At 32.3% G+C, this 19365-nt stretch overlaps 1 protein-coding gene and 1 long non-coding RNA gene across 3 annotated transcripts; one reads left to right on the forward strand and one right to left on the reverse strand.

Moving 5' to 3' along the window:
- Positions 1-70: 70 nt before the first annotated feature.
- On the reverse strand, positions 71-17168 carry LOC129288107 (disease resistance protein RPV1-like). Of its 2 annotated transcripts, none has more exons than XM_054924471.1 (4): positions 16654-17168; positions 847-1936; positions 442-741; positions 71-352 (listed from the first exon to the last, which is right to left on the reverse strand). In XM_054924471.1, exons 1-4 carry the CDS (start codon positions 17148-17150, stop codon positions 188-190), a joined length of 2052 nt encoding a protein of 683 aa, XP_054780446.1. In that variant the 5' UTR covers positions 17151-17168; the 3' UTR covers positions 71-187. The 2 variants fall into 2 exon arrangements, 1 of the variants encoding a protein (XP_054780446.1); XR_008587929.1 differs by having other exon boundaries at positions 260-352; positions 442-568.
- On the forward strand, positions 16150-17296 carry LOC129288108 (uncharacterized). Its single transcript, XR_008587930.1, has 2 exons — positions 16150-16461; positions 16822-17296. It is a non-coding gene; the product is annotated as an uncharacterized LOC129288108 (long non-coding RNA).
- The last annotated feature ends 2069 nt before the right edge of the window (positions 17297-19365 follow it).

Raw genomic sequence — 19365 nt, forward strand, 5'->3', positions numbered from 1 at the left:
TATTCGAGACGCCCAACTGATGAGCCCAATATTTCGATGCCTGTATTTTCCAAATATAAACTTCCGAGTTTCTTAGATGATAATGAAAATTCTTTGAGACTATAGCAACCATTGACTTCAAGTTTTCGAAGAGATTTTAAATGACTTTCACTTTGCAATTTTTTCAAGTTTTTGCACTCTCCAAGCCTCAACCAGTAAAGTTTCTGAGAGTCCAAATAGACGGATGGAGATGACATAAACTTTCACATAATGAGAGATCCGCAACTTCAAGATTTTTTGCCTTGGAGAAATCTGGCAACTCAATCAATTGTTTGGATCCACTGAAATCTATCTTCCTCAGGTTCACCAGGTCCTAAAACAAATAAAAAATAGAAACATTACTCAGAAAAAAGTCTCAAATTTAAATTAAACTGAAAAACTAAAACTCTTGTGTGTGCATACCTGCACTCCATCCCACAATTTTTCAAGTCGGCTACCAGGCATGCAAATCTCTACAAGCTTCTCAACACAAAATGACAATGGGAGAGACTTCATAAGAAAATTGTCCCATCGAAGATACCTCAATGAACTGGGGAATAAGTTAGGTCCTTTATCAATAATACACGAACTTTCACCTCTAGATGTAGGTGAATAGAGCTTGAGAAACCTTAAATTAGTCATTTTTTTAAAAGTATTGGCACTCAAATGCATATCTCGAACTTGAGATAAATTTACAATTATGCCTTTAATAGCATTAGTTCCCTACATAAAACAAAAATTCAAATAAGTAAATTGCAATATATTAACAATTATTTTCACTTATTATTAGATATCTTGTTGGAAATTAAAAGTGATTTTTTTTCTTACCCGATTATATTTTAATACGTCATAGATCTCATAAGGATTCCATAATCGACTACGTCTTCCAGGATCTTCCATACACTCTTGACGAACAATTTTCCAACCCATGGCTTGAATCAAATCATGCATTTGCACCCGCATATTGTTATCAATATTTACAAGTGCTTTATCCTCAAGGGCTGTCAAGCCAATTGTTGCATCAAAGCCATAGCTCTCAAATAGTGCTATTACATGTTCCTTGTGTTCATCTTTCAAGAAGCATGCAATATCTAAAAACATTTCCTTCTCTTCATAATCTAACCCATCAAAGCTCAATTTCAACACTTCTAGAATTTCTTCATGGGGACCCTTCTTTAGTTTTGACAATGCATTATCCCATTCCTTTGGAGTTTTTAAAGAAAGAAATGAAGCCAAAACTACTAAAACTAATGGGATTCCTTTTGCATAATCAACAACCCTTTTTGACAGGAATTCATATCCAATTTTTGGATGGTATGTGTTGAAGGCTTTGAGATTGAAAAGCTCTATAGACTTGTGATCACTTAAAGGCTGGGCCTCATATATTTTAACTCCTGCAATGTTAAGCAATTGCTTATGCCTTGTTGTAATGATGATTTTACTACCAGGTTCCAAGTAATTACAATACGGAGCTAAATACTCTAATTGCTTCCTATTGCTAATATCATCAAGCACCATGAAAACTTTATTACGACTTAGTATGTGCATGACGTAAGAACCTTCATCAACATACAGTGGCCTATTATAGGAACTTTCTTGCTTCCAAAGCTCAGAGAAAAGTTTATCATGTAAATATGTCAATCCACACTTTTTCACATTTTCTCTTAAATTCTCCAAAAAACAACTCCTCTCAAATTGGGAGGAGAGTTTGGAAAATAAAGCCCTAGCCATGGTTGTTTTGCCTATGCCGCCCATCCCCCAAATTCCAATTTTTGGATCTTTCTCCAATAACCTTTCTATCTTGGCACAATTTTCATCAATTCCAACAAGACCCACTACTGCCAGTGAACTTGGACACCTGACACTAATGTTTTGCATAACATGGCTGATAATATTTTGAATGAGCTCTGATTCATCCCTGAAATATTAAAAACAATAAACAAGCCCAAAGGAAAGTATTATTATTGTATTATTGTAATATATAAAAAGACATAGGTTACTTTTTTGTAATTTAGCTTTTATACTGTTGCATAAAAAATTGATTTGGAGCTAATAAAATACATTTATGATGAGATGACACTTTTTGTAGCATCCTAAAATATAAGATAAGATTAATTAAAATAATTAAGGGATTAAATTAGTTAATTGAAGTCTTTATTGGGTTAATTAGTGTGGATAGATGGCTATTAGGTCAATTATCACTACAACATTTTTGACTTCTAGCAATAAGTTTGCAACAGTTCTAAAAGTGTTGCCTAATACATGAATAAGCAACAATTTCATGTACGTTGCTATTGATTATCAGTCTAAGCAACATTTATTTGGCAACAATTGAAAACTATACTTTAAAATGGAATAGGTAATAATTTTTACCTATTGACTGTTGCCTATAAAACTTCTTTTTTTTACAATATTTGAAAACTATCCCCTATTTCAATAGACAACAAAAAAATTAATATTGTTTTTAAATGTTCCTTTTCACACCACTTAAGAGTTGTTGCCTATTGTTTACCTATATAAAAAACTATTTAATTTCATTTTTTATCCAATTTTTAACATATTCTTATTACTTTATTTATTATTTAATTAATTTAATATTTCACTTCTTAAATTAATTCAAAAGTTAATTTAAAAATTATATCTATCAATAATATTTTGTAACAAATAACATAATAGTAATTTTGGAAGAATGGTTAAAGGCTAGACTTATATCCAAGAGGTCTAAGGTTCAAATCCTAGGTAGGAGAAGAAATATTAAATTTTGCCTATTTTAAGTTTGTGCAACAATTCTTAATTATTGCCTATTCTTATAGAAAGGCTATAGTTCAAAACTATTGCGATAGATTGACGTGGAAACTGTTGCTTATTGTTATATTTTAAGGCAACAATTTTTGCTAAGTGTTGCCTAAAATTTAGAACATTGTTGCCTTAGACAATAGGTAACATTAGGAATATGCAACAGTTGAAAAATGTTGCCTAAAGTTAAAGACAATAGTTTTTAAAGTTATAGCAACAGTTTTGAATTGTTGTTATAAAGCAAAAGTATTGTAGTGTATATTGAACTCTATATGGGAACTAAAAAAAACCATAAGTGTTCTTATGCCACCTTGGGCCTAATTAAAGGGGCTAACTTAGGGTTTCTTGCTCTGTATCTGCAATATTCCAAATTGTAATCCCCGAATTACTAAGGGATCAATTAAGCTTAATTATGATAATTAAGTAAATTGATGTAGTATGTGGCCAAGAAGGTCTAATGATTAATTTTTGGTTGTGTTTCAGCCCTTATGATGAATTTGAAGAAGTCGAGCTACCTGGACATTGAAAAGAGGAGAAATTGTGAAGGAAGCGTGTCTGTGCCACATGCAATGGCATTAAATACATTTGCCACGAAACATAAACAACAATTGAATCGAGAGGAGACCTTTCTGTGCCATGCGCTATGGCATACAGCCCTTTTCTACAGAATAGTAATCGTGAACTAAAAGAAAACTGAAGAGGAGAAAATGGAGGAAATGAAGGACCAGTAAGAAGCTTTACTAAGGTTCATTTTTAGAGGTAATTGAGACATTTTGGAGCTAGAAAACACTTAAGGTAAGTATCATACACTCCATTCCTCCTTATCCCTTTCATATTATAGAGTTTTTAGTTAGGGTTTAATAATGGGAGATGATTTTTAGTTAATATAGGTTATGGATTAGAATTCATTGATTCAAATAGAGTTAATGGGAGTTGATTGGAGTATTTAAACCTAAAATTAATGAGTTTTAACATCTTTCATTGGTAAATGTCATTAATATTCACAAATGACATTAATGAGGGTTGTTAGAAGACTTGTAATGTCACTAATAGGAGTTTAAAGGCTCATTAATGTTACTAGAGACTAAAGAGAGTTAATAAACTTAATGGTTAAGCCTAAAAATTGAGAAATATAGGCATTAGATATTCTAGAAGTAAAAGTATGAGAATTGAAACCTTGCTTCTGACAATGTTGATGAGATTAAAAATTTATGGATTGTGGATTGAGCATTTGGGCACCATTTCAGCTTGACAAGTCATGCTTGGAAGCTAAAATATTATAGGGAAAAACCTTTGACTCTCAAAGGTTTAAGGCAATCAGGGGTACCTTGCTTTGGATAGTTGCATGTTAATTGTAATATGATATGGAATATGTATTTATCTTGCAAATTTATGATTTGTGAATATGTGTAACATGGAATGAAGCCATGTGATTATTTAATTGCTTTAGTTTGAAATAAATAAGTGAACGTTATTGCAAAGTGAAATTCAAAGTTGCATGGTAACATTAAAATGAGTAATAATGATTGAGAATGATAATGATGAATGTGCTATGATTGAAAATGAGAAATATATGTGTTAAATGTGAAGATAATGAGATTTGATGCTCACTTGGGTAAAGCATGATTGTGAGACCAATGTGCTGATTTGAAAATGAAATCTATGAATAGTGAGTGAGCATCGTACATGGCATGATCAGTGGGCGAAAGTTGTCCTAGGGAGGAGTAGTTAAAAATTCATATATTATTTTTGGTTACCTTCCTATACACGAGAGTATAGCTTTGTTCTATAGTTTATCGAAGGATTAGAACCTAGCTATCTCCACCAGTTTATTGAGGAGATTAGCTTAGGGTATACGACACTCCAGAAATTTGAGAGGAGGGAAAACCGTGATCTGAGAGTGAGCACTAGAATCTTTAGCTAGATCACACCTCATAATTAGTGAGCTTGGGAGTCCAGTTACACAGATAAAGCCCTGTTCAGTGTTATAGTCGATGGTTTCCGTCAGAGAAAAATAAGAAGGATATAAGGATGGTTTAATCATGCCTATATGATTATATGACATGTCACATGAATGAGTTATGGCAAGTCTTTTCAATATATAGGGTCATGGTCACATGTTTGAGTGTTTTATAGCTTACACCATGAGATTAAATAGAAATAAGTGGATTGAGAAATGTTATGTTGTGATATATATGCAATTATGTGTTAATATATGTTTTAAGAAAAATCTATTTTCACATCTATGTGTTTATTTCAATTGATATATAACTACATAGGGTACCTTAGTTACTGAGTAGCTAGACTCACCCTCCTCTTTAATATTTTACAAGCTCTAGCTTAAGTACAGAGAGGGAGAAAGCTCCGAAGGCTTAGGAATTGTATATTCCTAGTGTATACTTCTTTATTTTGTGTGATAGATTTCATATTGCCAATTAAGATGCATTCTTTGTTTTACACTTGCACTATATAATGATTTATGATGTATGAGAGTATTTTAGACCTTGGGATATGGTTTATGAAAAGTTGTAAATATTGTTAGGGCTAAAATACTAGTACAAGTATAGGAAAGTTGTTTAAGTATGATATGAATGATTTTGAATGCCATACAATGAAATTACCTCCCCTTTCTATTTTGGCATTAAGGGGTTGATGAGTGAAATTATGTTATATTGGTGTTTTATGTAATTGTGATATGTTGTACAAGTAGTTTTAAGTCCAATGAATATAATTTGGGTGTTAAAAAAAGTTTTTGGCATTTGTATAGGGTTTTGGATACCCTTTTGGTTGTAAAAGTTGAGAAAAGTGATAAAATTGTGTTTGAGTGTCCAACTTCCTAGTGTGACCTATTTGAAAGTAAAACCCATGCTATTAGCTAGTTGATGGAAAAGGCTTTCTGTAGATACCTAGATTAAATCATTCAAATGTTAGACAAAGAAATGGAGCAAGCTGAAAGTTACTTGATTTTGCTGAGTGAGTGATAGCAGAATCAGTTGTCTAGAAAACGTGCAACTTGTAACAGCGTGTTGTACAGAAAGCACTAAGCCATGACACAGAGTACACAAGCCATGGCGTATTGCTCTATTTTCTAACAAAGTGAGGTTTCAACTTCTTTCACTCCTTTGAGGACTTTCATAACTTGTTTTTACTCTGATTAAAGAGTTAATGAATGGATTTGACTCATTTTTAAATTATAAAAACTTGGGATCTCTTTATTTGAAATTTCAAACTTGGTAATCCTCGTCTAAGCTAATCTCTTAATTGTTCATGGATTTGGAATGTTAACTGTGTTTAAAAGGAAGATTTTACAATATCATCCACTATGGCAAATGGCACAATGTGTTGTGGCAGATACATCAAGATTTTAAATTCTAGACTCACAAAATAGATAAAAAAATAGAGAGATTGAGAGGGAGTTCGAGAGAGGGACGAAGAGGCACTACTGCCTGATCTTGGCATCCATTTGGAGTGATTTAGGGCTTGAAATTGTTTGGGTAGGTCTCTTACTCCTTCCAATTCCTCTCTAGTCTATTTTTCTTGATGTTTTAGGATTATTAGTAGAGGAGTCCCAAAAATGGATATTGATTTCACCTAGTTTTTAACTTCTTTTAATTAATGAATGTTGATCTAAGTGTTTAATCATTGGGTTAAGTTAATGGGAATGTTTATAATTTCATAATGGGTTTAAGATTAATCCCATTACTAAGTAATCAAAGTTTAAACTAATAGGTTTAAGATTAATCTCAATACCAAGTAATCAAAGTTTAAATTAATGAGCTAGTTTAACAGTGATAATAAAGCTCATGAGAGGTTAAATAAACTAATGGAAACTAGAAATAGGGTTGTTTATGATTAATGACGCCAATAGGAGTTTTAGGTCTTAATTATGATTAAGAGTTAATTAATGACAATTAGTCACTAATAATGTCTAATGATAATTATTGTAAATTGACTTCTATTAGAGTTCTTGTGCTTGATTAGAGGATTTGGTGGCAATTCAAGTGTACTAGTATGTTTGTTATTTGCATTTATGAGCTTGAATGTTTATGGCATGAACTAAGATAAGATGATATGAGCATGTTTGTTTGTATAGATGGTTAAGTTTCACATTTGGATACATGTATGCATGTAAGTGAATGAATAGCTAAATAGTATGATAGTAAGTATGAGCATGTGAATATGACTAGATAAGTATGAGAGTTAATAATGAGTTAAGTCTATTAAGGTTATGAGTAATGACTATGATATTTCATTAGGCATGAGTATGACTTTTTTTCTATTTAATCAGTGAGTGTGCTTACATGGCTATGTAAAGTTTAAATGTGAATAAAAGCATGTCATAAAATATGAGAGGAATATGCATGATCATAAATGGGTGAGAGTTCACCCAAGTGAGAGTAAGGCGATAACAATACACATGATGTGGCACTACTAAGAGTTGCACACAGTGGTTGGCATATTGATAGTTAAAAGTGTTTAATATTGTCACTATTATATGGGAAATACTATAGGTCTGGCACAATGCGCAGTATCACTAGGTTCTTATGAGAGATAGTGTGGGTTAGACAACTATAACACCCTTGTGATTCAAAAGGGGGAATTCATGGTTTGAGAGTGAGCGTGGAAGCCTTTGTCCAAGTAACCTCTCACAATAGGAGAGTAGAGCTGATTTGGTTATGCGGATTAGTCCTGTATGTTTAATAGCACTTGGATTAGTCATAAGATATAAGGAGAGTAATAAGGTTAGATATATGATCATGCATAATAAACATCATTGTCATATATGTTGAGCATCTATTGATTATTAAAGTGAATTTATCCTCTGTATACTCTTACTTTCTATCTTAGATATGCTTGAATTTACATATCTGTTATGAGATTTTATATCTCACTCCCCATTGTTCAATATTTTTAAGAGAGACATTGAGTAGGGGTATGGGGGAAGCTAGAGACACTTAACTCATAATGTAATGCCTTTAGTATTGGTATGTGTAATTTGAATATTTTTATTGCCAACCTAAGGGTTATATGTGTTATTGAGCTACTTTATTATTGCATTATAGCCTAAATGTTAATTTAAGTATTTTTGTATTTCTTGGTTTATATGGTGGTTTTAAAATCCTAGTATGATTTTTTATAGAGTTAAGGAAATGATGCAAGTGTATGTTGATAGTGGTTTGAATGGTTTAAAATACTGAATCTAACTATGGCATGTTTGAAAGGTTTTAATATTGGATCCACCTTAATTTATGCTCTTGGGTGGTAATTTGTCAATGTATGACAATTTAAATGCTTGTAATTTTATTAAGCATGTCTATTTAAGATCATTAAATTTGATTGTCTGTACTTTTAGGGTTAGGGTTGGATATTGGTTAATAATTTGTGAACAATAAATAAGTAGAGCTTTGGCCCTAAGTTTCCAAATTTCCTATATGGTATTAGATTGTTATGAGAACAAAAGCATTAGCTAGTATGTTTAATTATCTATGTGTAGATGCTTGGATCACTTCATCTAAAGGTTCAACCTAAAAGTTGTGAATACTAAAGTTAGGCCGAGAAGCTATCATGATAGCTGTGTTGTCATGATAGGTTAGCCACGATGGATGGCAGCTGTACATATGACACAAAAAGTGTTAGCCAAGGCGGATGGAGCTGCTGGTTATGGCGAATGAGTCCTATAATATCTTGAAGAATTTAATCCCTAATTAGTTGAGTAAATGAGATTAATTAAGTAAAGCAATATGGTGTGTGGTTATAGGGAGCTAACAGATGTTTTTAAGTTGTGGTTTTCAGCCCTAGGATTGAGTTTGGAGTAAGGTCAAGTCACCTGAGCATGAAAAAGTGAGAAAAATAAAGAGAAAAGGCTTGTGCCACATGTTGCGGCACGTGCACGAGGTGCTACAGTGCATAGGCCAAACAGAATATGAAGACCCTTTTCTGTGCCATATGCGGTGGTGCATGGTACATGCGTCATAGCACAATGTGACAAATATGCAGAAATAAGATGTGAAAACTGACAGAAAATAGAAGAAAAACAAAGGAGAAGTGAAGGACAATCAAAAGAGCTCTGCTAGGGCATAAAGAATTAAAGCATTGAGAGTGTTTTGAAACTTCTAAACACTAGAGGTAAGTTTTCTAAGCTTGGATCTTGCTTTCTCTTTCATTTTCTTGAAGTTGAAAGTTAGGATTTAATTGAGAAAGATGATTTTCGGTCTATAAAGGCTATAGGTCTAAGCCATTGACTTAATAGAGTTAATGGGAGTTGATTGAGCTATCTAAACCTAGCATTTAGGACTCCATAGATTTTTGGTTGGTTAGGGCCATAAATGAATGAAAATCCACTATCAATGAGGTGGTTGGGGTAATGTGGCTGCATTAATGGTTATTTAAGAGTTCAATAAGGTTAATATGTGTTAAAAGAAGTTAAGAAGCCTTATGGGTATCCTTATATGTGAAGAGATTGAATCTTAAGAGTGAAGAAGTGTTTGATTTGATGGTGAAAATTATCCAAAAAGGAGTATTGATGAATTATATTATGATTAATTGTAGAGTAATCATATTTAGCACCATTCAAGCTTTATAGAGGCTTTGGGAGTGTATAATTAAAAGGTAAAACCTTAACCTCTTAAAGGTTTGAGGTAACTAGGGGAATTCTTTTTTATACTTTTATGTATCGATTAATTTATTGGTTTACATGTATAAACTGAAATGTGTGAAATTATTTGAAAATCTAATATATTGATTTTTTAAGGTTTAATTTCCTTGTTAATAGAGTTTAACCATTATGTGTATCTGGAGTACAATGAATATGTGTTAATGAAGTTCAATGATTATACATGATTGTTTGGAGTTTAATGATGTAATATATAGAATTCAATGATGTGAGTGATTATGGAGTTCAATGATATGAGTGATTGTGGAGTTCAATGATGTGATTATTTATGGAGTACAACGATATGACTATTTGTGGTGTTCAACGATGTGATTGCATGGTGGAGTTAATTAGAGTTCAATGATTAGTATATACTTGTTATGTAATTTACAATGGTAACTTGAGTACAATAATGATTTTATGCATGTCTATACAGTAGAAAATTTGCATGCTATAAGAAATTACATTTTGATATACTGCATGATCTTGAGAAGTGGGAGTTCACCTAAGAAAAGGAGTAGAAGATTAAAAATCCACATGGTATGTAAAATCCAAGAAAAATAAGTATGATTAATTAACCTAATAAGTGTGATTAGTGAATTACTGAGGTGTATGGCCAGAGGGGCCTAATTGGTGTAATTAATTATAATTGCAACCTAAGATGTTAGTTCGGATTAATGGCAACCCACTCGGATAAGGAAAGAGAAAGAAAAAATAAGGAGAAGCCCTCTATGACACATGCCATAGTGTGTGGTCAATCTGCCGTGGCACACAGAGGTAGATTTAAATGCAACATGCCTCTCTATGCTATGATTGCGGCGGGAGGTTGCGTGCATCGCGGTGCATGGTCAAAATCCTAACTCTATCGATTACGATTCTGTGTGCGAAATTAGAGAAGAGTAAAGGGAGAAATTGAAAAGCACGTTTGAAGTTCTGCTAGGGTATGATATTAGATCCTATTGGTGATATTTGTGGCTCTTAAACACCCAAGGTGAGTAGTTCATGCTTTTCTCTTCCCTTCTCTCCCACATTTATAAAGATTTAAGTTAGGGTTTGAGTTGGAAAGTTGATTTTTGATCCATAGGAACTATAGGTCTAAACCCATTAGTTAAAATGGATATATTAGGAGTTTATTTGTGGTAGATAAACCCCACATTAATGATTTATGTATAGTTACTTGAATGGAGCCATTAATATGTGAAAATTATAATAAATATAGTTATTGGGAGTGTTGGTAGATCATTAATAGTGGTTTGAAGAATTATTAATGATAATTTGCATTGATGAAACTTAATGAACCCATTGGGTATGTATGGGTAGTAAACTTACGTGATTGGTTGAATAGAAAATGTGAAACTAATATTGATAAATCCCTAAGAATGAGATTATGATGATATTCTTGATTATGATTGTAGTGTGATTCGTATTAGCACCATTTAAGCTTGTAAGAAGCTTTAGAAGTGTTTATTGTGAGGGGCAAACCTTTGACCTCTCAAAAGTTTGAGGTAACTGGGAGAGACCTAGTTTTTATAGTTGAATATTATTGTTCATTTATGTAATATGGTTGATAGTTTAAACTAACGATACAAATTGGCCATGTGTTGAACTTGTAAATGGTTTCGAAAAGGGAAATCTCTTACATGCTATTTATTGTGATTGATGTTTTGGTTGGTGGCATGTTGAAGTAAAAGTGATATTTTAAAAATACTCTACATGTGATATATTGGTTATGGTCTACTAAGAATGAGAGATTGATATGAATTTGTATTAGTTGTGAATTAAGTCATATTTGCATTTATACATGACATGTGCATAGCATGATTATGGGCGGGAGTTCGCCTAAGGAGAAGCGTAGTTAGTAAATCCATATGGCATTGGCAGTGACTATTAAAATTAGGAACTCGCCTTGGCACCAACTATTAGAATCAGGTGGTAGCAGTCTCTGATGGTTAATTTAAGACTTCTCACTACTCGAACCTAACTAGTCTCTACTAATTTATGAGGAGGTTATGTTAGGGGTACAACACTCCGTGATTGTTAGTATTAAAAGAAACCAAATTACATAAGTGAGTGAGTTAACCCTGGCCTAATAATTCCTCAAAAATGGAAGGCTAAGTTAGTCTGTGAAATAAGTAGCTATGTGATAGCCATCATTTTCATATCAGAAGTAACAAGAAGGTATAAGGTTGGCATTTGATCATACATTTAAACTCGACCATATGGTTAGTATTATTGTGGTTCAGTATGTGTTAGGGATGCATGGTTAGTATTATTGTGACCCCAATATGTGCATTATCATTTAATGAGATTATTCGTGCTTAAGGCTCAGCCACATTATTATTAGTATTGTGAGCTGTGACTAAGCTTACCATATGCATTATATATTTATTATTTTGCCTATTTGCATTTGTTTATAATTGATATGCAACTATATAAATTAGGTAAAACTTGGTTACTGAGTGGTTGCACTCACATCTCAATTCTTAATATTTTCAGGGCCTAGCTCATTGAATCCAAGTCGGGCAACACACGCCGAGGCATAGGATTTGTAGAATAATCTGTTTGTATGCCTCTCCTTGTTGTTTTATGTGTATAAATGTTGATGCAATTGTCAACTAGGTTTCATATGATATTTTGTACTACTTGCATTATTATAGCATACAACTCGTGTATTTTATGCCCTGAGTTAGTGAGTTTTAGTTGTAAACCCATAAATAAGGTTAAAAAACTTGTACAAATAGGAACATGTGTATTTTGAATGATTTGATATGAAAATGATAGTTTTGTATAAAGTTTCCCTCCTCCTTATGTTTTATGAATTTGGGGTTGAGTGGTAATTTTAAAATTATTTTTTTAGTTGTGTATGGTGTGTTACACGAGTCTGCTAAAGTTTATTAAGTATGGTCAGAGGTTCTGTAGGCTTTTGGCACTTGTGGTTGAATTGGGGCACCATTATTGTGAGATTTTTGTGAAAAAGTGGTAAATTGAGTTTTGATATCCAACTTTTTGTAGAAAATGAATTTAAGTGTGAAACTTGTGCCATTGGCTAGAGCTAGGAGAAAACTTCATGTAAACACCAAAACCACCTCAATCAGACATCAAACAAAGATTTGGAATGCATTTAAAATTCGCTCCTTGTGTTATCAAATTGACAGCTAATATATGTCAAATTCGTGCAATGTGCTACGGCACATGGCATCTCACACTGCCACTCATAGCACAGAGATGAGTAAGCCGCTGTGCATGTCAAGTTTTCTACAGTTTTGAGTTTCGAAGCTTAATGTTTTGTGTCCTATGTGATTTTTAATGTTAAAATTTGGGGATCCCAATGTATTAATATGAGAATTGATCTCATTTAGGTAATTTTTTTTTCAAACTTGGTAATCCATTAAGGGTTTAGTCCCTTGATTACTTCGAGATTGGAGTTAATTGTGGTTTAGTAAGGAAAAATTTACAACTTGGTATCAGTTTATTCGATTATAAGAACTAGACTGTGGATTTGTGAATCAGGAGTTTGCTTGTGAATTGTGCATTTGTATATATAGAAAGTTAGCAATTAACATTATACACATGCTCTTTTCCCCTATTGAGCTAGTGCTAATTCTTTTTCTTTTATGGGATAACTTCCATCCTTAAGAAGGGAGAATGGTGCAAACAAGTTGGCAACATCTCAGCAAATATATCAAGACAAGAGCGGGAAGTCTTGGTACGAGAGGAGAATGTCTCAAGCAAGCATGTTAAGTTGGGTCAAGGCTTAGGACAAGCTAGAGAGCAACCGAGACCTACTACGAGCAATGAGAACATATTGTTCAAACTCAGAAGTATAATGAAGAGGATTGAGCAGAGCATCAATGTACACAATGAAATCCTTAAGAAATGACCCAAAGAGTCTAACAAGACTGTGGAGAGGGTTGAAGGCAGTCATGGTGAGTTGAGATTGGATAGGGAGGCACTTGGCCATCTTAAAGATGATTATCATGAAGAGAGTGGACTAAGGAGGCCTAAACCAGTGAGGCCTAAAGGTTATATGTTAAATTGATAGCTGATATCTGTCAAATTCATGTAATGTGCTGCGACGCATGGCGCAGAGGTGAGTGAGTCGCAGTGCACATGTCTTTAGCCTCAACACATGTCACATTTTCTACACAAAACACAGTTTTGAGTTTTGAAACTCAAAGTTTTAGGTCCTATGTGATTTTCAAGCTTCTGCATTGTTTTAAAACTCTGATTTGAGCATAACAAGTGTTTATTAAAGATTATTAATATTGAAATTTTAGGATCCCAATGTATTGATTTGAGAATTGTTCTTATTTAGGTATTTTTTTTTCAAACTTGGTAATCCATTGAGGGTTTAGTCCCTTAATTACCTCAAGATTGGAGTTAATTGTGATTTTGTAAGCGAAACCTTGCATGGTAAGGCTTCCATCAAAGCTTGATGATTTGCCTGGATTTATTTATACTTATTATCCTACTTGTTCAATGAGGAGTCTTGAACCTAACTAGTTTTTTCACTTGTTTAATAAGGAAGCTAGTCTAAGGAGAATGACACCCTATAGTTTAAGAAATAAGAGAAATTATGACTCACAAGTGAGACAGGAAACCTTAGTCGGGTAACCTATCATACATGTCTGGCTAGGGTAGTCTTAGTGTATAGATGATCCCAATGTGTTATAGTCTACGGTTTCATGTTAGAGGCATAAAGAGGATATAAGGGAGGTGTAATCATGCATATAATGATTAAAAGGGCACATAGTTGTCTGTTTTGTGACCCTTACGATGAATCTTTGTGAAAACACTTATTGTAATCTTCTTAAACGTGAAAAGTGCTAGTTTGTTATAGAATAAAATTGTGAATATAAGATTGAATTTCACTTGAATAGTATTTTAGTGAATGGGTGTTTTATATGATTATGAGATTATATTACCACTTGCATTTAAATTGATTGATATGCTTTAATATAAGTTAGATGGATCTTAGTTACTAAGTGGTTATACTCACCCCATTATCTTCAATATTACAAGAACTAGCTTAACAGGACAAGCCAGAGGGAAACAATCTGAGGCTTAGGACTTTGTTCCTATAACTGTAGGCCTCTTTATTTTGAATATTATATGTGTACATTCATTGATGACATTACTAACTAAGAGTTTATATGTGTGCTTACTTGAATTATGTGTTGGTTAGTAGTAAATTGTCCATTTTGAGCCCTAGAATGTATTTATATTGATTGCAATATCTACTACAAGGCTAAAATATTAGTGTAAGTAGGAAGTTAGTGAAATTATGATTATTATGGATTGTTAGGATGAATTATGAATTTAAGGCTTCCCTTTTTGTTTTTGAAATTAAGAGGTTGAACATTAAAAATGTGTTGTACTTATTATTTGTGAGTTATGGCGTATTGTATAGGTTCATTTTGGTGTTTTAAGTGTGGTATAGAGTGTGAAATTAGCTTTTGGCACTTGAAATGTGAATTGGACACCTATATTGTGTTATAAGATTAAAAAAGTGTGGTTTTTGAAATAGATGTCCAAATTTTGATTGAGAAATGCTATGATTGTGAAATCAATGCCATTGTTAGAACTAAGAGAAAGCATTCTGTAGACCTTTAGATCATCTAAATTGGACGTCGAATGGAGAAATAGGGCGTGTCAGAAGTTTGCCCCGGTTGCTATCAAATGACAATAAAATTTGTTGTCAAATACATGCAATGTACTACAGTGCATGGCACAGGGGCACACAAGCTGCGATGCATGTGTGGCAAGTCACAACTCATGCCTCTCTTCTATACTGATTTACTGTTTCCAATTTTTAAGTAAATGCCTTGACTCCTTTTGAGATACCATGCTTCCACATATTAATTAAACTTTGATTTTTAACTTGTAAAGATATTTTGAAGAGTTCTAAATTTTAAAAACTTAGGATCCTAATTTGTGATTTTACGAACTTGGTAATCGTAGTTTAGGGGATAATCCCTTAGTTACTTTAAACTTTAGAGATTAGTAAGAGAAACCTTACAAGTCTTTTGGCTATAATGGATGGTGCAGTTTTGTGAAAAAATGACTCTTTTGATCCCGTTTTCATTTGTTTTCAATGCATAACCTTTTTCCATGTTTCCTAAACTATTCTTACTCTGGTTTAAAGCGTTTTAATGTCCTTTAATACTTCCCTTCAAATTTAAGTTATTTCTAGGATTCCATTTATACAAAAGTTTTATATTTAGTTTTTGAAGTTATAAATGGCCAAGGTTGATTCTATCTTCCTTTAATATATTTTTAAATTAATTAATTGGCTATAAGTGATTGTGATTGGTTGTGGTTAATGTTCAAGACATTACACTTTTCAATGACATTATTACTGGAAGGGTCTTAAAAGATAGAGAAAATATATATGGATCACATGCATGAATACCCCAAAAGGCCAAAACCATTCTTTATTAACTATTCATTTTGGTTTCTATTATAGAACATCTTCTAAAAACATTTTCTAGTCCTTAGTATAAGAAAAACTATAGGGTATTAATTATGTTTTTTTTTTTACATTATCGGTATTTAAAATCATTAATTATGAGAAAGAATATATGTAATGCAAATTTGAAAATTTTTCTTTTAAATAAAGATAAAATTGAAATTAAAAATTTATTTTATTTTCAGACAATGTGTTCTAGTGAGGTAATTAAGAGTGCTTTACAATTAGAACTGAAGGGAATGCAGTTTACGTTTCTCAAGCAGCTTATAACAATACTTTTTTAATATAAAACTATGGAATTAATTGATTGCGCTAGCTAAGCGCAAATTAATCAATAAAGATGAAGTTTTAAAGAGCGAAGGGACATTAGCAGCCTCTTGCGCAAGGAAGTTGTGGCCCAATGGGTGGCTGCTTGCAGCACCAACTTCTCGTTCTGTGGTTTTGGTGGATGATCAGGTGGGTAAAGGCGAGTGCTTCGTTCAAGACTTTGAAGCTGAGGAATGGATGAGAGCAGGACTGGAATTAGGTAAAGTTTTTGGTTTGCTTGCTTTATTGCTTTTCTAGGTCGTACTGGAAGTGTTTATTTGCTTTCCTGGTAGATTGTACTCTAGTTTTATTGCTTTTGAATATTAATGAGTGTAATTTTTTTTTTAGCTATCAATAAAATGGCCTTTTTTCTGTTAAAAAAAAAAAGAGTGAAGAGACTATATATACTGACCTACAGGCTCGAGAATCCCAGCCAGCCAAATTTGCAGTGATAGAAAGAGCTTGTTTCCACTTGTTCACTTGGTATTGATTAAGCTTCAAGTCTCTCTCGTGTTTTGTAAATGCCTCCATGTAAATTCCCTTTTGATAATTGCGTACATGAGATGGGTCAATTTGATAGAAGACAGGAATAACAAGCTGTCCTTGGACCTCTCCACACCAAAGGATCTGGACGAGTTCGTTCAAACACCATTTGGAGGAGGCATAGTTCTCAGAGAAGATCACCACAGCTATACCTGAATCCTGAATTGCTTGGATCAGTGCGTCCGAGATGTCATTGCCTTTTGGGAGCTCATAATCTATGTAGGTCCGAATTCCTCTCTGGCGTAAGGCAGCATAGAGATGGCTGGCGAAGGTTCTACGAGTATCCTCGCCTCTGAAACTCAAAAACACATCATGTTTCTTGGGAGGAAGTGAGGACGAGGATGAAGAAGCAGTACCAAAAGCCATGATACTATGATCAGCTATTCAAAGCGAACAGTTAGGTTTTTGAGATTGAGACTCGCCAAAGGTGATTTATCTGGCATGATGTATAATTGTTTAGTTGAAGTGGGGACTCACATGAATAGTGGCAATAAAATTCATTTAAAAACTAATGTCTTTTGTCTAATATCAAATCAATCCAGCCGCCTGTGCAAAAGTCAGGAGTTCCTGAGAGGAACTTAATCATACTTTAAACCTCATGATCTTCCCTCCTTAGCTTTATTTATTTATTTTGCCTTCTCTTGCCACTCTCAATTGTCAAACTGGGAAGGCGGCATTCATCTCGTAGTATACATGATGTCCTTATCATAAACTTGTGCATTATTAAATTTTTGCAATGGTACCTTGGGGAGTGACATTTTGGTATTGAAAGAGAAGTTATATAATTCTATGTGTGAAAAAGTTTGAAATGTTAAGAATTTTACATTTATTATATATATATATATATATAACTTTCAAGATTTGCAACTTGTTAAAATTTACAAGAGTCAAATTTTTTAAATGCATGAAATTTTACAAGTTATAATTTTGAAAGAATTATATTTGAGGATCTAGTAAGAAACTTAATCTTAGATAAGGATTAGTAACAAATCTCATTTAAAAAAAATAAATTTATGTTCTCATTTTAACAATAATGCATTTCATATTGGTCATTGTTTGTGAATAAATTTCTTTTCAAGTTCTTTAATGTGATTATACATATAATCAACAATCTATCTCACACGCGAAATGTGTTCATTAAAAAAAAATGATGAAGTTGTTAATGCATTATCATGATTTGTAGATCTTTCATTTTGGGATACTAAAGATGTGAGTTGACTATTTTGATTTAAGGGAAAATGGCAGAAAAATCTGTTAAGATATGCAAATAATAATAACATCCTATGAAACGTTATAATTAATTTCAAATCCTTAAAAACTTTTATGACATAAATGATTTTTAATGAAATAACTAGAATATCCTAGTTTAAAATAAAAAAGTAAATATCAATGACTATTTTAGTTTAAGCAATAGTCCTTCAGTCTTATTTATAGGGTAGAGAGAGAATATTAATTTTAATTCTATTTATAAACTACTTTATTATTTTCTATATTTATTTTTACCTTTCTACCCTTATTAAAAAATAATTTTTTTATCAGTAGTAAGGAATAGAGGTGAAAATTTATTAAATGTTACGATAATGTTAATAAAATTTAAGGTCTTTCTTGATTTTAATAAAACATATTAAAAATGATTTATAAATAAGATTAAAAGAAGTACTTTTCTTTAGCAATGAGTAAAATGGAACCAGCAATCACAAATTTCCTTGTGCAAAATAAAAAAATTGTATATGAAAAGTTATGATTGCTTGTTCTATTCTATTCATTATTAGAAGAAAAGTAATAATTGCTTAAACTAAAGTTGTCTCTAATATTTACTTTTTTATTTTAAATTGAAGGCATTTTAGTCATTTCAGCAAAAATTATTAATGTTAGAAAGATCCCTAAGAATTTGAAAAGAATTATGATATTTCATGACAATTTTATTATCATTTACATATTTTAATAGAATTTTTCTATCATTTTTCATTGATTTAATGCACATTGCAATGTGTTCATTACTAATTACTTCTCCACCCTTATACAGTTTTTTTAAGCTCAACAAAGACATTATTTTCCCGAGGTATTAGGAGTAAAGAGTAAATCTTTTTAATTAAATTGTTACTTATATAAGAACTAAAATTTGAATCCTTAATCACTTATTTAAGTGATAAGACTTTCTATCACTTACTTCAACTTTAATTTATCCTTACATTTTAATCTTTTCAAAAGAAACTACAAACATTTTTTATTGCATAAGCTGTTGCCAACAAAATAGCTAAACAAGATGACATGCGTATGTGTGTTATATTAGATGAAAAACGGAAATATATATTAAATGTAGTTCTAGCGATGGTATGATAGAATCATGCATTTGAAAAACAAAATAGCAATCATCCATTAGTGTTTATTAATATACAAATTCATGACTAACTATTAATTATTGTTACAAATGATATCAATTAATTAATTTATTAAAACAATAAGTCAATAAGCAATATGTGGAACCCAACAGCTTATGACAACGCGGCTTGTGACAAAGTCAACTTTTTGTAGATTTGGCTTTTAGAATTGCCCCAAACATGATGCTAATGTTGGAAAC

The sequence above is a fragment of the Prosopis cineraria genome, unplaced genomic scaffold, assembly GCF_029017545.1.
Source record: "Prosopis cineraria cultivar Desert tree isolate PC_DT_omini unplaced genomic scaffold, ASM2901754v1 PC12, whole genome shotgun sequence".
NCBI lineage: Eukaryota > Viridiplantae > Streptophyta > Magnoliopsida > Fabales > Fabaceae > Prosopis > Prosopis cineraria.

What these genes read in the sequence shown, in the direction of transcription:
- LOC129288107 (XM_054924471.1), bottom strand. Translation starts at nt 17,150, where the DNA reads ATGGCTTTTGGTACTGCTTCTTCATCCTCGTCCTCACTTCCTCCCAAG. An exon ending in TGGGATTCTCGAGCCTGTAG is followed by an intron (nt 1,937 to 16,653) that starts GTCAGTATATAT and finishes TTAATATTTCAG; the next exon opens with GGATGAATCAGAGCTCATTC. An exon ending in ACGTATTAAAATATAATCGG is followed by an intron (nt 742 to 846) that starts GTAAGAAAAAAA and finishes TGTTTTATGTAG; the next exon opens with GGAACTAATGCTATTAAAGG.